Genomic DNA, 19090 nt, shown 5'->3' with positions numbered 1-19090 from the left:
TAAAGTTTTTAGGGCTGATCCTGAACTCCCTTCACATGTTATTGTCCTGTGGACACCCATGACCATATGGGAAAACTGTCTATATACAATTTATGACTTCTGTGTGAGATCATGAATTGTATGTGTAACTCCAACCCTCAATTTGTAGTTAGTCAGTCAAGGACTGGGAGAAGTTACAGATCAAACAAATTAAGTCATTAATGTGAATGAATCCCATTCAAACGGGACCAAATTTTGGACAGTATGATGGCTGAAGCCTTGGAGAAACAGTTTTCTCTAACTTCTCTGCAAGGGGGTTTGAAAAGTGGCAAATCCCCAAAGAGCAAAACCAAGTACCAAGATATTAGTGCTAGTTTTTAAAAACACAGAATCTGGGAGGGTAGGGTCAGACAGATGAAGAAAGCCTGGTGCAGGAGAGAGGAACAAAGACACAGAGTTTTGGAAGGAGAGACATGGTGTTTTGGAGACACAGTGTTTTGGAGGCCCAGCCAAGGTCAAAGAAAACTGGCATGAGGAAAGAGAGATTCCATGATTTGGAGGAGAAATCTATAGGCAGCAGGAGGGGGCTCCTGGACACCCTAGAGGACTCTAACCAAATCCCAGAAAACACTGAGGAGGAAATTGAAACAGGTGAAGAAATTGAGACAGAGAATAGCATATAGATGTGTTTTATTTTGCATAATCTGAATTTCTTTGCGCTATTATAAAAAGTAATTACTTTAGCAATCCCTTTTGCAAAGCCTATGTGTGTTTGCTTCAACTATCATGAGTCCCTGAAGAGAAACTAAACCAGAGTGCCCATAAGGTTGGAGCTCCGAGAAGGTGTGTGAGTAAGCTACTAGGGAGCCTAGGGGTGTGGTGCTAATTTTAAGGGCCTAGGAAGTTGGACCTTGGAGTCTCAGCGTGCTAGATGGTTGTTAGCAAAATATTTGTAGCCTGAAAGTGTGCCTAGAGACCCAGAGTAAGAGACAGGGAATGCATGGACTTCGTTCAGATTCAGGAAGCATAAGAGCACATGGATCCAGTGTGGTAGGACCCAAACACAGTACCTAGTGAATGTCTAGTAAGGGAAGTTTGACCAGGGCCATGATAAAGTTAGTGGAACTGCTTGTGTGTGAACTACAAATACTGGTGATTATAGGCTTTCAGCTTTGAGTCCTTCAGTGAAAATGTTCATATTTGGGTCTCTAAAGTTAGGCACTTAAATAAAAATTAGGATTTAGCGCGTCAGTACAGGTATCCAAGTTTAAAAGTGTAGGCCTTAGATTGTTAAATTGCCTTTCAAGTAATGTGCATTCTAGTACAGGAATTTTTAAAATAAAAATATGTTATTTTTAAAACTAATTGCACAGTAATTTTTTCTGCTAGAAAGTACCAGACTGAAATAAAATGAAAGTGGAAAAAACCTATGATTTTAAAGTATCTGTTTTACAAATTTTTCAGGGCAGTCAGGCATTTTTTAGTCTTCAGTACTGTAGATTACAATTTCACAAAGAAGGAAATGCTCCAAATCAATTGGTTCATTCCATCCATATTAGTGTAATTATTAGAATAACTTCAAAATGTATCTTGTGTGTTTCATTAAATGAATAACTGTGGTTTCAATATTTGATAAAATACAAAAATGGTCAGACAAGTCCATCGTGGAAAAAGCATTTCTTTTAATGTATATATAGTATTTTAACTTCTTATATATTTTTAGCTTTTTTTTTTTTTTACTTGATGCCACAAAATTTTGCCTGTGTTACAGTTAAAGACAAACTGTGCAACTGTGCAAGCACTGCAAGAGAGCCATATAAAGAACAAAGTGGCTTTTGAGCTAAGGGACACCCAACTAAGTGTTGGACTGTCATAAAAACTAAACTATCTGTAGCGTTGGGGGTTTCATTTAAATATTGCATTCAATACTGCTCACAAATTAGAAGAAAATACTGTGTTATTAACAGGTGGAAAAGATGAGGTTAATAGCTGATGAAGCAGTAATACTGCAGAAAGAAATTGATATTCGATGTCAGCACAAGATAGCTGAAATGGTAGCACTTATGGAAAAACACAAGGTAAAATGATTTTGCTAGTTGTATATGTACAATACATGACATTATGTCTGGAATCAGTAAAATTGCACAAACCACAAGTATTAGGAACTAGGAAATGGAGCTTTATTATAGGGACATTGATCTAGGAAAATTAAGCTGGAGATATGCTCAGTTTCTTAACATCTAACAAGAAATGCATCAATGACATGAGGCATTTCTTCACTATCTTAACTCCTAAATATGTAGATGAGCAGAAATTGTACTACTATTTGTAACAAAAGCATTTGGCAATATCCCTAATACTGTAATACTAGTTGTGGCAGAGATGCAGCTCTCCTAGAGCTGCTTTGGGGGTTGCAAATATTGAGGTATTATATTTGCATACTTTTTTAACGAAGAAGAGAAATATGGACCTTAATGATCATTTAGAATTCTGAATATTCCCATTTCTGTTCTGTGGGAAGGATGCTGAAAGGATTTTCTGGCATTTCAGGTTCCTTTTGGGCCCATTCTCCCACCCCAGGTTTTCTTTCAGTGTTAATTCGGACCATTCTTGTAAGGCCTCTAACTTTTCAGTGGCCCAGGGTAGTTCAGTTTAACATATTTTAGTGAAGCACTCTTTTTAAATGGATATGTTCATAAATGTTACTTGCTGTAGTATAACCAGCCTTTACACACAGCTACATTTGATTCCCCACTGAGGACATAAAATGCCTTTAAATGGCCTCACAGAATATTATTGCATAGAGAAGAAGTGTGAGTATCATCTGTGTAAAGAGTTAAGATATGTATCATTGAAGCTTTAAACTAGTTTTGTGTCTAAAAAAGTTAGTAATCTTTTGTAACTTCTGAATAAACAATGAATCCCAGCTGTCTTTAAGTGATAATTTTTATTTATGACACTTATGCACATGACTCTTTGTATGCAGCATCAATATGATAAAATGGTTGAAGAAAAAGATACAGAATTGGAACTCTGTAAGACGAAAGAACAAGAACAAATGTCAGTAAAGAGATCCTTGGTAAGAGCTGAACCTTAATAGTGAATAACTAGGAGAAAATTAAAAGAAACAGCTGCAGATGAGTGACATAACTAGATAATATTTCCTTTTTTAGTGTTTATTTTTTCTCTGTTTTAAATGTGTAGTTTATATTCTGGAACTATACAATGAAGGCTAGTCCCCCGATGTCTGTGTGCCATACTTGCTTATTATTGTTTTTATATGTGTTACGGTATAAAGTGTTTCAAATGAAATGTAAGCAAGTGTACTTTCCTGTCTACTTTTGTCCTGATGGCCTCTGAATGTTTTCACCACTCTATCTCATTAAGGAACTTTTGTATCAAACAGTGTGCCATTTTTTTCCTGGTAATAATATGCCACAAATAACGTGAGATAAACTGCTTGACTTGAACAGTCCTGTTCAAATATTAATAGATACATTTCTCAATAGTACTTGATCTGTTGAAAAAAATAAAAACAACCTCCTAGCCTGTGACTGTATTAACTTTTCTGTGCCCCTCCTTTACCTGGCAAAACCCCACTTTGGGGAATATTCTGAGAGCAGTCACCAAGTCATTGAGGAGTCTCTGACAGTGTAGCCTCAGCTCCTCAACTCCCTCAAACCCAGTGAGGGGATTCTCATGGAGATTTCCTTCTTACAGGACTTTTTTCACACGTATTTCCATGGGAAGGGGTTGATCTAAGTCTACAGTTTAACTCATTCATGCTGAATATACCTGTTCCTTAGATAGGAAACTCCATTAGTTCAAAACATGCAATTTAACCATAGGCTTGTAAATGGCTTTGTGTTTGAAGGTACCCACAGTTAATTCTTAGAATTAATTCTGTCATTAAAATAATATGAAGTTGAACAGTATAATAGTATATGACAGATACATTTATGTGAGTTTTTCAAAACCATTTTCTTTTTCAATTTAACAGAAGATTAACTCTTATCTGATCGTAATTTTTAGGAAATTGAGCTCTCTCATGTGCAAAGTGAACTATTATCCCTTAAGGAGCAGCTTAAAATAGAGATTGAAGAGAAGGTATGTCTTGTGGCATTAAATTTAAAATTTTTTGGCTTAGCCCTGTGGCTATATCATTTAATGCTATGGAGGAAATTTGGGTTGATTCCTCTCTCTCAGGACTTTTGTACACTAAAGAGCCTTTGTGAGTATAGATATTCTGGCAGAGCTATGCCAGAAAAGCTCCCTGTTGGAGACAGCATATGCTGGCAAAAGGAGTCCTGCTGGCATAGCACTCCCCCATATAGCATTAACTATGCTAACAAAACCAACCAGGAGTCCATGGCACCTTAAAGACTAACAGATTTACTTGGGCCTACACTTTTGTGGGTAAAAAAACACTTCTTCAGATGGTTCTTCTTCTTTTACCCACAAAAGCGTAGGCCCAAATAAATATGTTAGTCTTTAAGGTGCCACCAGACTCCTCGTTAGTTTTGTGGATACAGACCAACATGGCTACCCCTCTGATACTATGCTGACAAAGCACTCTGCTGTCAGTATAGTTGTGTCTACATTGGGGGTTTTTCCAGCATAGCTATGTCAGGTAGAGGGGTTCACTTTTTTACACTCCTAGCCCACATAGGAATGCTGGTAAAACTTTGTACTGTAGACTAAGCCTCACTCTGCTCTCAAGAGCTTGATGTGCTCTGAAGTCAGTATGCTTAGCTGAATTTAAGTCAAATTCCCATTGACCTGCATGGGTCCAGGATTTCACCTTTGGCCTCTGAAGTAATCCAGTTGCAACTCTACAGAAGTTTTCTATACAAGAGTACAGGCATATGAAAAATGAAATTATGTTTTGGACCCAGACATTTTAGCCTTTCCTTATCCAGATACAAACTGTTGGAGGAATGTTTGATGGTCTGAATCTTAGCATATGGATTACTGAGCTTGTACACTACCTTTTATTACAACCTCAAGCACTCTCATGGAATTTGTTGCTAAATGACTCATTCTAGCACAAGACCAGAACTGGCCAAACAATATGCAACAAATAATCTCATGAATTTAGCTTCTTTTTTAGTTCATGAATTATCTACAAACAGATTGTAATTTTTATTTATTTCCTCACTATTCGCAGTTGTTCAATAGATTACCTGTGGATATAAATTCTCTATTCATTTTGTGTAATTGTCAATGGACTGTTTAATGGGTCTGTTCATGTGCCTAAGTGTTTGAAGATTCAAGGCCTTAGTGAATAAAAGAGATCACAAATGTTTGACAGAATATTCATGAATACATTTTTGCTGTATTTACCCGACTCCGAAGCGGACAAAACTCCCTATGTGGCAGAACTCCATAAAAGTAAATGAATGAGACACAGTCTGAAAAAAAAAAATCTTATTGAATAATTCAAAAACAAACACTAATGAAAACTGGGACAGTAAGAGACGTATCCTTTCCCATATATAATTAAGATAAGTTTGTTAATTCTTGTTTCCACTTTTTTAATATCTACTGAAGTCTGAAATTTAATGAAATGCTGCTTGTATATTGTTGTGTGTGTTTATAACTGAATGCTGAACATGTGTACTAGTCCATTATTGTACAGAAAGATATAGTCAGCTAAAATATTTGCAAATAGAGCATTTACTACATCTTACACTACTCTGTTTTTTAAACAGGAAAACCTTGCAAGAGAAGCAAAAGAAAATGTGGTTTCTGAAAAAGAAAAAAAGCATAAGGTGGCTTTTTACTTTGATTTTTAAAAAATGTTTTGATTTGTGTTAGCAGGCATGTATACTTAAATTAAGGTTTCATAGTAACTGAAAACATTGGCAAGTTGGCATTTATTAATATGTTACGGGTTTTTAATATATTTTCATTTATTATTATTTTTAGAAAATACAAACATCCTTTATGGAGACTCCTAAAACCAGTTTAAAGCTTGCCTCTGCATCAGTTAATTCAGAAAAAAATTTATCCCAGAATTCCACATCTTTTCGAGAGAACAAATTGGAAGACAAAGAAATGTCGTCTTGGACACCTACTAAAAGTGTCTTGGTCACTCCATCATTAAAGGTCTGTTGTTTATTGGATAGTATATTATTTCCATGTTTTTGTTTTATTTATTTTTTAAAATGTACCTTTCATTTTATTTTAAGGGCCCATGCTGATCTAATTGTCTCCGGATACACTTTTGATTAAGGAAAGCATAGGTTAAAAAAAATTAAGAGTATTTTTCATGTGCGTATATTGGGGGATATTTAGGGAAAAACATGTGTTTGAAAAGTGGAACAGGGCTCCAAGATTCTATTCCTGATTCCTGCTAGTTGTGTGATCATGGACAGGTCAGTTCACTCATTTCTGCCTCTCTCTACCCATCAGTAAAATGGGGCTAGCAAAACCCATTTTACAGGGCTGTGTATGGAAAAGTTCTGTGTGTCCTGCACTGCAGAAATGTTTCTAGTAAATAGCAAAAAATAATTAATTAATTTAAAAAATTGCTTGGCTATAATAGCATTACAGTGTTCATGGTTTTTATATAAAATCCATAAAATAGGTTCTTCTTAAAAGGTGAGAAACCCACACACAGTTTTTACAGCATTTGAATTAATACAATTCAAATATGTAAATAATTATGATCAACTTTATGCTGAATACATCTATAAGAATTTAAAATCAGCAATAAAGTGTACTATTTAGAAAAGAAATCTAAAACTCTATTATTCTCTTCTGACAAATTTATAATATATTTAATTTTACCATAATAATAATTAATGAATAATAAACATGAAGGAGAACAAAGTGGCTAAGATGGTAAGTGTTAGTATACTGTTTTCTGTATAATTCTTTGTTAAATGTGTTAACTATGTATTCATATTGTATACATTATGAGGGAAATCCAGACCCTTCTTCTATGGTCATGGTGTAGTTCTGCAGTACAAAGAGAGGAGCCCAGAGCCCCTCTCCTGTCCACCCCCAGCCTCCCCAACCCAGCCTCAGGTCGCCTGAGCGCTTCCAACTCCGGATCATTGAGCAAGTGGAAACTGTGGCCTCCAGCATCCCCAGCGCTGGGTGGCTGGTGGCACGACCTGGAGCACCAGACAGGCAGCATGGCTCCCAGCTCTCCCAACCCCAGAATGCTAGGGGCAAGCGGGCAGCACAGCCCCCCAGCCCCAGAGCACCAGTCGAGTGGGCAGGCAGCGCGGCCCCCAGCCCCAGAGTGCTGGGCGGCCAGTGGTGCAGCCACCAGCCCCAGAATATACAGGGGGGTGAGGGCTGACAAGGGTAGGACTGTGAGGGCAAAGATGGGCTGGATGGCACCATAGTAAAAACTGAAAAATGTTTCATGACCATTTTATTAGATTTAACTGATGTTTTAAAATCACCACAGAAATTAAAGTTGGCTACTCAAGCCTACTATGAAGCACTACATCTACATCCTTCTTCGTTTCTTGTTGTAATTTTGCACAACTCTTTGGTGTCGTCTTGTGTGTCTGTTACTTCCAGTCCTTCATTATATGCTCATGACCAGGCAGAAGGCAACTTCATTCAGAAGACAAAATTCTATTCAATGAGGAAAAAGAATGCTCAGTTGTAGCTATTGTGACTGGGAGTAGCAAGAGATTAATTCCTACTACTTTCATTCCAGGAAACATAGCACAGAGATTGGGTTGAACCAGTAGTGATGATAAAGAAGAAGAAGTTGAAGTTAAATTTTCATTCGTTTGTCATATGATATTCCACTCTGTGTTCAAAATTCTGTAGTCTGTCCTGATCATACAGCAGCCCCGTTGTTGGTAGCGCCTCACTCCACACAACTGTAGGTGTTCTATAAGACAGTCATCTGTAATAGCTACGTAGAGGTTAGTAGAACCCATCTGGCTTAATAAACACTTCTTTTCCTCTTTACTTAAGAAGTCAGTATAAGTGCCTTCATTAGTCAACTTCTGGACTGAAGTCTTTGCTTCTTCTAGTACATTTTCAATGGATATCTCTCTGATTGATCCAGAAAGGTAGCTTCTATTGCTTGACAAAGATCTACTACTTTTGTAGCATTGTTTAATGCCCCAAGTGGTTTTAACAATAGACTTACAAGAAAGAGAATGGCATTAGTCTTCTCTAAACTTAGTAACAAATGTAGTCCACCAGCCTCACTACTTAGATCTGTCCTATCTTGGTAGATACTTTCTAAATCCAGTAATAATGATTTCAGTCACTTTAAGACAACAGCCAAGGATCGCTCATGAGAAAGCCAGCAGGTTTTTCCAGGTTGGACTAATTTGAACTTCAGTCCCAGTGTATCTTCTGTTTATTTCCAAGATGTTCAGTCCTTTTGGACTCTTGCTGAAAAAAGAGTATAACAGAACCATTCAATTTATGGCTTTTTAATGTCTTTTGAAGATTCTGCAGCTTGTATTAGCGCTAGCTGGACTAGATGGCCTCTTCAGTGTGTATAGGAGAGATTAGGGTTACACTTTTCTCTGAGTAAAGCTTGTATTCCACTGTGTCTTCCAAAGAAGTTTGTATCTCCATCAAATGCACAAGCATCCCTTTGTTTGGGGTCCAATTTACAAGCATTTAACTCTTCTAAGATGTCACAGATGCACCTCATGTGTCTTCTATAACCTGAACATCTAGGATGCATCTACTGGCCTACCACGGACATCAAGATAACATATGCAATGACTTAATACTTGATGCTTATTTGCACTGGTGCATTCATCAGCCACATATGCACATTTATTGAATATGGTGAGAGAGTTCTTCACTTTTTCAACTGCTGAGTCTTGCACTGTTGCAGCCCATGTTTCTAGACAGTCAGCTGAGTTTTTTGCAGAAAGATAGCAAGCATTTGCCAGTCTTATTCAGAACCAGTGTCCAACTTCAGGATTAATAAGTGACAATGCACTTAACATTGGCCTCCAGTTTGTAGTGTTTGATATCTCTTGCTTAAATAGAAAGTATGATGCAACAGCCATGTTGGTTCACATAAACTGAGTTGTGTCTCCAAAATTCTTAACAGCCTTATTAAGTACTTCTAAAACGGGTTGACAGTGACTGGCTTATAAGGCTTTCTGCATGTTGATGCAGTCCAGAGGCATGCTGTTTTGCAGCCTTTTCATGTAGGTTGTCAGTATTGGCTCTGCTGATCAGTCTGGCAAACCAAGCTCCTCCACTTTTACTATATAAATCCATGATATGCCTACATCTTGAATACTGTGTGCAGTTCTGATCACCCCATTTCAAAAAAGATATATTGGAATTGGAAAAGGTACAGAGAAGGGCAACAAAAATGATTAGGGAGTATGGAACAGATTCCGTATGAGAAGAGATTAAAAAGACTTGGAAAAGGGATTTTCAGCTTGGAAAAGGGATGACTAAGAGAGAAAACTTATTGTGGGAAATTTCTGCATAGCCCAGATCGCTACTCGTAAACTTTAGATATTGGTCTCCTTCTCTCCCCGGGGCGGAATTTTACATTCATAATAAATACGGAACACGAATAAGAGTACAATCTGCGTTCTCCTTGACACACAAATGGTCCATTCCGTGTCCAGTTTTCTGTCTTCCGCAAAGTGGATGGAACTTCTACCTGTTTAGACTCCCCATGATATATACCTCAGGGGTCTCGGACGCCTCCGCAAGGAGCAACAGAATGTGTTCAGAATGTTCTGCCTCCTACAGCCGTCCCGGGTCTTATCCCCTCCGATTTCTCGCCTCTCGGACGCCTTGCTCTTTCCATGCGACGAGCCTCCTGGGTATTGCATGCCTCCGGTCCCTCCCAATTCCCGTTAGTTCCACAGGGGGGGGGGGGGGTTTTTTTTTTTTTTCCCCCGACCCTACCCCCAGCTCAAACTGCGCAGGGACAAGGCCAGGTATGATTCTTGATCACGCTCCGGCATCTATGCCGAGACCTCCTAGTATGGTAACCATGGCTGCATCGACCTGTCCCTGGCGCCTCCCAACTCTCACTACCCTCTACCCGACCTTCTAAACCGCACTTCGGCAGGTTGCTCACCCAACCTCCCGCTGCCCATACACCTGAACGCGTGGCCTCCTGTTGGTTGCACGAGTACTGAGCGTCGGTGCTCAGCTGAGCTCCAAACAAGTCCTCAGTAGCAGGGGAAACCCCACAGAGTACTCCTTCGAAGCCAACTTCTCGGTCTTGAGAATGGAAGCGATTATTCTCATTGCTGGTGAATGTGACGGACCGAGTAGATATCCTATCGTGTTCCCCGACTGCCGTTTCCCAGTCTCTGATATCCTGGGACTACTTGCTCCATTCAAGGCCAGGCCTAAGCCTCTCTCTTCCATATGACGTCCAATCCTAGCCGCTAAGTCTGTCACCTTCCATTCCTGGATGAGCTCTGTAACTTCCACGTTTCCACCCCATCGTTTCCGGGTTCGCTTAAAGGATTGGAGGACTTACCCTCCGTTAAGCCTCCACTTTTCCCCTATGGGGATCTTATCAACTGGTACCTCTAGATCTCTGAGGGCCCCCTTTTAAGAGCCGTTCGTATATAGGCGACCTGCTCCTACATTATCTCGTGGAAGACGTCTTCCTGGTAATTTTAAACTACGTTAGCTTTATCGAAAGAACACCAAAAAACAAGTCTTGCCAGCACGAGTATCCAACTCACTGTGATTGCGTCATTGGTCGTAGACCCACCTCTACACCCAAATTATATTCCACAAAAGAATAAGGTGCGGCTACGAACCACCACTCCCACACCAGCCTCCTTTCATCCCCGACTAAAGTGTCCACCTTTCCGATTTTAACCAAGATATTCTGCGGTCTATCTTCCTGAAGCCGCACACCATACGCGCCGGCCGGGACCCAGCAGCCACACACCTTGAAGTCGATAGAATCCCGCGGCCATCTCAGGCACATCAATCTAATCAGCAGATACTAAGCCTTTTCAGACGCTCGCCCAGTTATCATAGCGTGGCAGAGCGTATTGAAAGATCTCACCTGTAACTTCCACTGGAAGATTCATCCAGGTACACACCCTGATCCGACCTAATGCTCGCATACTACTGCTACGAATTTCTATCCTGGCTCACGTTTCCCGCTTCTCGGTCGGCATCCCATCTGCCCATTCTACTCGGGCTCAGGCTGCCCCTGCCTTTCTGGTCCCAAGTCCCAAATTCCAAGACATTTCCGGGCGGCACCTTGCTCAGTCCTCTGTTTGCAACATTAATTCGCACTATTAATGTCGATCATCGCGCTTGGCATTGGAACCAAACCAAATTTTCGAGACGTATGCTCTCCTTCGGTTACCAGCAGTCTTTGCTTATCGCAATGTCTCACAGTCACGCACCCCACGTGGTCCTAGGGTTAAGGGCTGGGAATTCATCCTACTGGAATGGTATTGAGGCAGCACTTCGAAGAAAGAAAACAGTGTGTACTCGCACCTTTGGTAACTGGTTGTTCTTCGAGATGTGTTGTCAATCCATTCCACACCCGCCCTCACTTCCCCCTCGGCGGTAGAGCGGGCAAGTACGAACTTGAGGACGAGCCTTTGGCCGGTGCGCAGGCTATATAATTAAGCCGCCAGATTCTGCGCGCCCACTCTCCCGGGCCCGCCGGCCTCTTACAGAAGCACCACTCCCGGGATGTACAAACCCAAACATCTACACACAAAACACGGTACGCTTGGTTACATGCAGACCCCTCCCTCCTCCATTCAAATCTCCATGTCCCCCCGTCAGACCACCTCCACCCCTCTCTACTTAACGCCCCCGTCAACGTCCAAACCCCAACCAATCGCCAACCTAGTGTTTGCTAATAGGGGTAAAAATATCCGACGAACAGTGCACGCGCGCGCTGGCGCCACACCCTACTGGACATGCGATTAATGGCCAAAACATTTGGAGAAACAACAGTACAAGGTTTCCGGTGAGTAACCTTGTTTTCCTTATTCATTTTTCTTCACACCATGTCAAGAATTTTATCGGCCCTCATCATAGATCCCTCTTATTGCGCTCGATTCGAGTCCAGCAGTGCTCTCCTATGAATTCTATTTTCACTGCGTTTGTTGGGAGCAGGATGGATTTCTCGAGATTGATGATTAATCCGAGACGAAGAGAACAGATCTTCTGATGTGAATGTAGACCTTGCCCGGTCTACCTCTGGCCTCGGAAGCCCCCCGATATCAGCCAGTCGTCGAGGTTAGGGAAAGACATAGATGTGATGACGCCGGAGGTAGGGATCCCCGCTACTACTGCCCATAGCACACTTGGTAAAAACTCGAGATTGGGGCCGAGGAGAGCCGAAGGGTTAGAACTGCAAACTGTAGTGACGACGGTTCACTATGAAATGAAGAAACCTCCTGATGCGGTGGGTAGATCGCAATATGAAAGTATGCGTCCCTCATGTCGAGAGCAGCGTACCAATCTCCGGGATCGAGGGAAGGAATTATGTTCCCAGGCCTATCCACTGCGAAACTTGAGCTTCCTGATATACTTGTTCAGAGCTCGCAGGTCCAAGATGGGGCGGAGGCCGCCTTTCGCCTTGGGAATCAGGAAGTACCTGGAGTAGAACCCTCTGCCTCTCATGGCCTCTGGAACCTCCTCTATGGCTCCCAATGCGAGGAGCTTTGAAACTTCCTGTAGGAGGAGTTGCCTCGTGAGAGGGGTCCCCTGAAAGAGGGACGGAGGAGGGAGGGTGGGAAGGCGGGGTCGAAAACAAAACTGAAGACGGTAGCCACCTTTCCACCGTGCTGAGGACCCAGCGGTCTGATGTTAGCTGGGACCAAGCAGGGAAGAAAGCGGCGAGGCGGTTGGAAAAACTGAGGTGGATCCTGGGAGGAGAATCGGTACGGTGCTCCTCGAGCGCACCTTTCAAAAGCGTGGGTTTCGGTCCCGCTGGTGGTTTGGCGGGACCAGGAGCCGTTACCCCTTGAGGCCAGACTGGCGTCTACGAGAGGTCCTGCCTCTGCGCCTGGAGAAGTCCTGTCTCGCCGAGGTGGGGGTAGAACCGTCGGGCTGGGGAGCGGAAGGGCGTCTTTGTGTCTGCGGCGTATGCATCCAGCGAGCGCATTATGACAAAAAAAAAAAAAAAAAATAAAAAAAAAAAAAAAAAAAATAAAAAAAAAAAAAAAAAAAAAAAAAAAAAAAAAAAAAAAAAAAAAAAAATAAGAAAAAAAAAAAAAAAAAAAAAAAAAAAAAAAGCGATTGTCTTTAAGACTTTGGTAGGTCGAGGGTCTGTCTTCTGAGAGAAGAGACCCTGGCCGGCAAGGGGAGGTCCTGTATCGTGTATTGGACCTCCGGCGGTAAGCCGGACGCTTGCAGCCATGAAATGCGGCCCATAGCGACCCCTGATGCGAGGGAGTTCTATCTTAGCTCCGGAGTCTGCCGCATCTATAGAGGCCTGAAGCGGAGGTCCGCGCCACCTTCTTACCCTCCTGCATGAGCGCCGAGAACTCTTTGCGAGAGTCCTGTGGAGAAGGTCAGTAAATTTCTCCACTGCTCCCAGTGTTAAAACTGTTAATGGCTCAGTAGGGCCTGTTTGATTGGCGATTCTGAGCTGGAGGCCCCCAGCAGAGTAAATCTTCCTGCCCAGGAGGTCCATCGCCTTGCTCTCTAGACTTGGGCACAGGTGCTTGCTGACCATGGCCGCTCTCGCTTGTTGACTGATTGGACACCAATGAACAAGGCGGAGGGGAACATACAGGTATTCGTACCCTGTGGAGGGGACCATGTATTTGCGCTTCAACCCCTCTTGCCGTGGGCGGCATCGAGGCGGGGTCTGCCAGACGGTATCGGCTCGTGCCTGGATGGTACGAATAAAGGGGAGCGCTACGTGGGTCGGGGCCTCCGCTGAGAGGATAGTGACCACCGGGTCGTCCACCTCGGGGACTTCCTCCACTGGCAGGTTTATGTTCAGAGCCAAACCCGCCCGTAGAAGGTCCTGGTGCGCCCTGACGGTCAATAGGCGGTGGCCCTGATGTGGATGTTCCCGCCACATTAGCCTTGTCCGGGGAAGAAGAGGACGAGACTTCCCGGGACCAAAGGGTATTGAAGAGACTCTTGGTCCGGGGGGCATCTGCGGCTTGATCAGGGTGAGGTGCGTCCTGTTCCATAGTGGTCCGCAGCGTGGCCTGCTCACCGTGGAACTCGGGTGCCCTTCGGTCAGAAGGGACCGAGCGAGGCAGAGGCTGGTGATGCCCCTGGGCTCTGTGGTGTGCCCACGGAGTCCAAAGGGCCACTGCTGAGGAGGCTTGAGCGTCCCGAATCCCCATAAACGCCGAGTCGCCATGAGAAGAGGAAACGGATGGCTGGCGGGTACGTGGCCGCGAGCGGAAGTCTCTCCCAGGTGAGTCAGTGGGCCGACAATCGTCTCTACGGCCAGGTACAAAGCCATTATCCACGGGTGCCGGGAAACGGTAGTGGATGTCTAGGATGAATGAACCGGGGCTGTGAACCGCTCTCTCAAGAGGAGGTGCCGGAATCTACTACTCGCAAGCTCGGTGCCTTTGTCCTGGAGATCGACACAGAGAGTGCCGGTAGTGTAGCCGCCGAAAAAATACTGCTCGTTAGACCACGGCTCGAGACCTGCGGTGCCGCTGGAGTAGGTCGATCGTGAACAGGACCTCCGTGACCGGGACCGCTCCGCAGACGTGCGGTGCCGGGAACGGTGCCTATTAACAAGGGAAATCGCGAACGGGGCGCCAGTAAAGCCGCGACGGCGATCGGGGACCGTGAGCGGTACCGCGAGTACGTACGGTACGTGAAGGGGATACGGTACCGGGACTGTGAGTGGCCGCGGGATCCGAAGCGATGGTGAGACCAGGGACCAGCGCCGCGAGACCTCGATCTGGAACGAAGTACCACGGTGCCGGGTGAAGAGGTCTTACGAGGCCGGCTGCCCATAGATTGTGGGACCCGCACCGGCGGTGCTGGGGTCGAGGCGGCTCAGGTTCCGTCATCGCAATAAGGTCCCGTGTCTGCGATGTCTCCGGGGTTGAAGGCACAATGAGCTCAACTGCGGCCCGCGCTGGGGAGCCATAGGCCACGGACTCGACGGCCTGTCCGGGCCGGAATCAACGGTGCGACAGACCTCGATGCCGGCGGCAGGATCGGTGGGCGGTCTGTTGAGGGTAAGCGCTCTGACTGCGGGCTGTGTAGTGGCCGCAGGAGGCTTACGCTTCTTGCCGTTCTGGAGAGCGGGAGCAGTGCCGACCAGGCGTCGGAGCCGGAGACTGGTGAGGTGTCTTTTTGCGGGCGGAGGGTGCGGTGCCGAGGAGGCGCTTGTGCCCGGTGCCGCTGACGGTTGCCGAGACGGCTGGAGTGAGCACTGCCTCCATAAGTAACTGTTTAAGGCGAACGTCCCTCTCTTTCCGGGTTCGGGGCTTGAACGCCTTACAAATTTTACATCTGTCTGTCAAGTGGGAGTCGCCAGACACTTTAGACAGGAATCGTGCGGGTCGCCTGTGGGCATGGGCGACGACAGGTCACGCACGGTTTGAAGCCCGGCGACCCGGGGCATGGGCCCGGTGCCGGGGTAGGGGACGGGCTAACCCGCGATCCCTACAAACTAATTTGCAACGACTAACAACAAAACTTTCTACTAACTTTTATATAAAGTTTAACTATATACATTCAAGAGAAACGAGTGAATGCTAGGAGGTGGAGAACAGGTAATCTGAGCCTCACAGTCCAACGACCGACGACGGCGGTAAGAAGGAACTGAGGAGCGGTTGGGCGGCAGGGATATATCAGCCGCCATGCCGGCGCCATCCAGGGGGCGCCCGCCGGCCCACCTAGTGTTGCTAGGGTAAAAAAAAGTATCCGAGAACGTGCACGGGGCGCGGCACACCTATGGAATGATATGAGCAAGCACTCGAAGAAGAAATATTATTTACCCCTTCACTTAACACAAAAACCAGGGGTTCAACCAATGAAATTAATAGGCCGCAAGTTTAAAATAACATAAGGAAGTACTCTTCACTCATGCACAGTCACCTGTGGAACCTTTTGCCAGGGATGTTGTGAAGGCCAAAATTATAACAGGATTAAAAAAGATCTAGATAAATTCATAGAGGTTGGTCCATAATAACTTATAAGCGGAGTGGGCAGGTATGCAACACTGTGCTCTGTGTCCCTAGCCTCTGTTCACCAGAAGCTGGGAGTGGATGACAGGGGATGGATCACTCAAGGATTCCCTTCTATTCATTCCTGCTGAAGCACCTGCCATTGGCCACTGTCGGAAGACAGGTTCTCTTCAAGGAGTTCTCTATGGTGCTCCATTTTAGGTGTTTGTGCGCCCTGCACATCTAATAGGAAGATTTGCAGTAGCAGTGCCCGACTGGCTGTGCACGCGCAGCAGCTGTCTTCTCACCACACCGCGCAGCTACCCAGCGTGTTTAGACAACCAACCCCTGTTCTTTCTCTACTGCCATTGGCTTTGGTCAGAACAACAACAGTGCCCTCAAAAACCTTGCTATTCCTTTAGTTCAACCCTCGTAGTTTTATCCTTTCTTTATTTACTGCTTCCTTCATGTTTTCACTATTGGAAAAAAAACAACCAATCTCCCCCTTTTTCCCCCTCCTCCGGCGGAAATCTGCCTCACAGCCCAGAGGCACTTGAAAGGGACTATTCCCATTCCTTATTTGTGAACAGCCTCTTTGACATGCCTGGTTCTCCAAGTTTTAAACTCTGTCTGACCTGTAGACTGTCAGTACCAGTCTCAGATGGTCACTCGCAGTGTGTCCGTTGTCTGGTAAAGCGAGACATCGCACAGAAGTGCCACCACTTTAAAAAGCTGTCAGCGAGGACTAGGAAAGCTAGGGATCTCCAGTTAAAACTTATGATGATGGAGAAATCCCTTTAATCTGCTTCTGATCCTGAGCACAAGACCCCTTCCTGCTATCACTCACCCGCAGCGGCATTGGACATGGGATCTCTTCAAAAACACCTGCAAAGGGCCCAGTCCCGCAGAAAGCCACAAAAAAGCGGTCTCACTCCTCACCTCAGTGAGAATCACCTCAGTAAAGGCGATCTGTGACCACCAAATCTACTCCAGTACCGTCGGCACTGAGAGCTCCGGACCCAGAGGCACTGGGATGGCCCAAGGAGCAGACTAGCTTTAAGATAGGCACACTTAACAAAGCTAAGCCTGCTCCCGAGCAGTGCAATGGTGCCACCTGCTGCACCAATACATTGCAGCAAGTCTGCAGCACCGGCAGCAGTCACAATGATTTCGAACCAAAGCTTTCCTCTTCTGTTGGCACCGAGCCTACCCATGCTGCAGCAGTTTGTTAGCCAGGCAGACCTCTTCATCACGTCTACTCCAGGAACACCTCTCTTTGGTACTGAGAGTACCCCAGCCAGACCAGGGTCAAGCCTGACTAATACACCTGCTCACTCAGCCCCTCCTCTCTCCAGTGACAAGGAGGAGGAAGTTGGGGCAGGAATGTACACCCCTACCATTCCTCGCCCAAACCTGGACCCTCACAACAGCAGGACATAGCGTGGCAACCTCCGCAATGGGTGCATCCTCCACAATCCTCCTACTGAACTGGCCATATTGGGACCCATGGGTGTTATACAGAACCCAGAACATGCAGCCCTCCAACCCATCCAGGTCCAGAACACCAAGATCACAGAGATCACCTTCACCTTCTTCCCCAGCCTCCCCAGAAGCTCTCGAGGAGGAAGCAGAAGCAATTGAAGAGTCACCAGACGGCGACACCATCCCACTTGCCCACATTTCCTCTTTGTCTCCTGATGAAACAATAATGCCTCCTCCACCCACATCAGGCGATGACTTTAAATCCTTCCAGGAATTATTTAAATGAGTGGCTGACTCCCTCGACATTCCCTTGGCAGAGCTGCCGGAGACACAGCATAAACTGACAGATGTTCTCCATGCATTTCCTACTGCCAAGATTGCACTACTCATCAATGCTGCCATTATGGACCCAGCAAAAACTGTCTGGCAGACACCAGCTACAGCTCCACCTTCTTGAAAAAGATCAGACAAGAAGTACTATGTCCTCGCTAAGGGAGCCAAGTTTTTGTTCACCCACCCTACCCCTAATTCATTGGTGGGGGAGGCGGTTATTCAAAGGGGAAAGCGACATCTGGCTAGGACCACCCCTTATGATAAAGATTGGAATCTCCTAGACCTCTTTGGCAGGTCCTGTTCCTCAGCGACCCTTCAGTTTCACATAGCAGACTATGTGTACACACAACATTTTTGCACAAATTACAACTTTTATTGACCATCTTCCAACAGAAAAAAATTACAATATAAAGCTAACATAACAGAGGGCTCCTTCATTGCCAGAACAACCTTACAGGCTTCCTTGGACTCTGCTGACATGGCAGCCCCCGCTCCATCGCCACATCCATAGTCATGTGGAGGATGTCCTGGCTCCACCTTTTAGGCTTCCCCAAGGAAGTTCAGGCAACAGTAGAGGACTTACCTTTCAAAGGTCAAAAACATTTTGCGGAAGGCACAGATGCAACTTTACATGCACTCAATGATTCCCATGCCACATTAAAAACCCTAGGAATATATCCCCCTGAGAACAAAAAGAAACATGGCAGATTTTATATCCAATGCTTCTCCGTATGCACAACCTCAAAGAGATTATGACCAGAGCTGCAAACAATGTCCAATGAGATACCAACAAGCCCCAGAGCAATCATCGACGTCTCAACCATCCAATTCCAGACAAGCATTTTGAAGTGTTGATCGAGGACACGAGAGCCCCACATACTCAACTGCAGGTCTAAGCATTTAGACCTGATTATCAGTGATTTCAGTTCTAATGATCACTTAACAAACCAAAAGACTCTCTATGGAGCTGTAACAGGGTCAGTACCCATCTTTCATGGGCACCCCCTTTTCTTTGGCCAATAGTGCCTGCAAACACCATTCTTTTCATGGAGGGGCACCCATCTCTCATGGATGGCCTCCTTTCTCTTGGTTAGGTGTAAGCCTGCTTTTCTTTTTTGGTCTTACATCAGGCTGGTGCCTGCCCTCACAAGCACCTCCCTGGCCGCCGGTTCTCTTGGCTGGTCTTTGGCAGCTCAAGCCACACATGCTGTCCCCCCTTCCGGGGTACA

General features: G+C 45.0%; 1 protein-coding gene across 1 annotated transcript in view; it reads left to right on the top strand.

Annotated features, from left to right (window-relative positions):
• SYCP1 (synaptonemal complex protein 1) overlaps positions 1-19090 on the top strand; it is an 80062-nt gene that overhangs the window by 56433 nt on the left and 4539 nt on the right. The window contains exons 25-29 of the mRNA XM_075064707.1: positions 1947-2057; positions 2966-3058; positions 4012-4086; positions 5691-5750; positions 5908-6087. Of these exons, the coding sequence (XP_074920808.1) occupies positions 1947-2057; positions 2966-3058; positions 4012-4086; positions 5691-5750; positions 5908-6087 (519 nt within the window). The remainder of the gene's footprint in view (positions 1-1946; positions 2058-2965; positions 3059-4011; positions 4087-5690; positions 5751-5907; positions 6088-19090) is intronic.

This window comes from Chelonoidis abingdonii, chromosome 4, assembly GCF_003597395.2.
Source record: "Chelonoidis abingdonii isolate Lonesome George chromosome 4, CheloAbing_2.0, whole genome shotgun sequence".
In the NCBI taxonomy this organism is placed as follows: domain Eukaryota; kingdom Metazoa; phylum Chordata; order Testudines; family Testudinidae; genus Chelonoidis; species Chelonoidis abingdonii.
This window is presented reverse-complemented; position numbering and strand designations above follow the sequence as displayed.